At 34.4% G+C, this 2,147-nt stretch overlaps 1 protein-coding gene across 4 annotated transcripts in view; it reads left to right on the forward strand.

The window, feature by feature from the left end:
• The window catches only part of LOC109823611 (RING-H2 finger protein ATL7-like), a 7,999-nt gene that overhangs the window by 140 nt on the left and 5,712 nt on the right, over nucleotides 1-2,147 (forward strand). For 2 of the 4 annotated variants that reach the window (XM_020389889.1, XM_020389888.1), the window contains exons 2-3: nucleotides 1,604-1,789; nucleotides 1,878-1,966. In XM_020389889.1, coding sequence (XP_020245478.1) covers nucleotides 1,604-1,789; nucleotides 1,878-1,966 — 275 coding nt within the window. Of the gene's footprint in view, nucleotides 1-1,252; nucleotides 1,790-1,877; nucleotides 1,967-2,147 lie in introns of those variants that run through there. The other 2 variants (XM_020389887.1, XM_020389886.1) reach the window with 2 other exon arrangements.

Consider the following 2,147-nt stretch of genomic DNA (forward strand, 5'->3'; position numbering starts at 1 on the left):
GAATTTTATTTGCATTGGTCAATACATTTTATCCTTCATTCTTTCCCCTCTACATGTAGCACAATTTTTTTTTTTTCATGTAGAAAAACTGTAAGAAACTTTTGCTAAATTTTGTCAAATAAAAAACTAACATTTCTTTAAATGAAAAGGATCTCATTCTTTTCTCTTTATTTTGTGTACAAATACATTCACCTTGGACAATATTATTAGTTATTTTTAAGCCATACATACAACTAAGTAAAGTATCTGCAGCATCATCCTACCAATTGTATCAGGGTTCAAAGTTTTAATTCTCATATTTTGCAGCACGTGCAAATGCACGTGCCAAAATTCTAGTACCGTTGGTGATTGTAGCTGAAGGGTCTACTTCCTATGCTCTGGATATGGAGCTTTGTTAATTTATGAATCACGGCGGTTGTTGTTGGATGGTAGTTGATAAACTAATGTGCTCAAAATGTTGTTTCTGTTGAAATATTTCAAGATTATAGAGGTGACCTGTTTCCTTGAAAAAAAAGAACACCTAATTTTTTTTTTTGCTAAATAAGAAAGAAGCCACCATAACAAGTCACGACTCATGCCCCCAACGCCTCCAACAGAACATGAACTTTCTATTTTCTTTAAGGGGCTGTTTGGTTCGTTTCCTTGATATAGAGAAATGCAATTCAATGTAAAGAAACACAAGTTTTGAGTTTTCCAAACTTTTTCAAGAAATAGATTGTTTTGCTTTGGTTCGCACATAAAAAATGATGGAAAACCAATGTATTTATTTTTCTTGTGTTTGGTTTGCATAGAAAAAAAAGGAAAACTTTTGTAAAAAAAGCAGAGAAGGAAAAAAATCTAACGTGGCAGAGTTTTCATCAATTTCACTTGGTTGGGGAAGGAAATCAAAGCAGAGAAGGAAAAAAATCTAACGTGGCAGAGTTTTCATCAATTTCACTTGGTTGGGGAAGGAAATCGGAGAGGGAAAAAAATCTTAGTTGGCGGCGATTTCAGCAGAGTTTTCCCTCTTCCATTCGAGCGAACCAAAGCGGCACAAAGAAATGGACGGAAACAAAAAAGCTGACGTGGAGGGCTAAAAATCTGACGTGGAGGGGTTTTCTGAGTTTTCCACACCTTATAATAGCGAACGAAACAGCCCCTAAAAAAAAAAAAACTAGTACCAATCAAAATGGCAACTACCACGGTTGATTTTATATCTAAACATGGCAACAAAATTAGCATCCTAACATGTTATGCAATTTTCATTTCAACAACTGTTTCCCTCAGTTTATTAAAAAAAAAAAAAATCCAACATTTGTTTATTTCATGTACTCGTACCAATCAAAATGTCCTTGTCGTACTTAATCATTCTTTATTCTACTCAAAACAAGCGAGACCACAAATAAATATCATCTCTTGAGATCTGACCAGAGATTCCTCTTCTCTTCCAATGAAAACTTCATCTTTTTGGGTATTTCATATATTCAAGTTTTGAAGTTAATTTGTTATTGGGTTCTCTTAAATTTGTCCATAGGCTCCACAGATTTTTTGTGGAGGTGTAAATTTCAAGTTTTTTTTTTTTAAGGATTTTTTTTTGGTGATGTCTTGTAATTCTTCGGACCAGCCGGCTTTCTGTTCAACTGCTTCCCCTGAGCTGAAGCTCTACCAAGCTTTTATCTTTTCAGTGCCAGTTTTCTTCACTTTCATTCTCTTGTTGCTCTTCTGGGTCTTCTACTTGAGGAGGAGGAGAGCCAGCTGGCAATCTATGAGGATGAGAGCCTCAAATTTGAGCAGAGGAGAGATCCCAAGAGTAAGCATTGATTTGTTCATTTAAGTAAAGTTACCAAGAATGATAATTTATTTATTTATTTATTGTTCCTTTACTAATCTGATTTCAGTATAATTCTGAATCGGGCATAAAGAAGGAAGTGAGGGAGATGCTTCCGGTAGTTGTGTTCAAGGAGAGCTTCTTGATTAGAGAAACACAGTGAGTAGTCTTCCAGTTCTTCTCATAATGCTATGATTTTCATTAGTTTTTTTAGGATATTTGTATGAAAGCTATGAACGTTAGTTTTGTAGAAATTTTTGAATTGATTTCTTGCCAGGTAGGATAATAAGCTCACGGTATTGGTCTTATTTCACTGTGAATAATTATTGGATATTTTAGT

This window comes from Asparagus officinalis, chromosome 9 (genome assembly GCF_001876935.1).
Source record: "Asparagus officinalis chromosome 9, Aspof.V1, whole genome shotgun sequence".
Lineage (NCBI taxonomy): Eukaryota > Viridiplantae > Streptophyta > Magnoliopsida > Asparagales > Asparagaceae > Asparagus > Asparagus officinalis.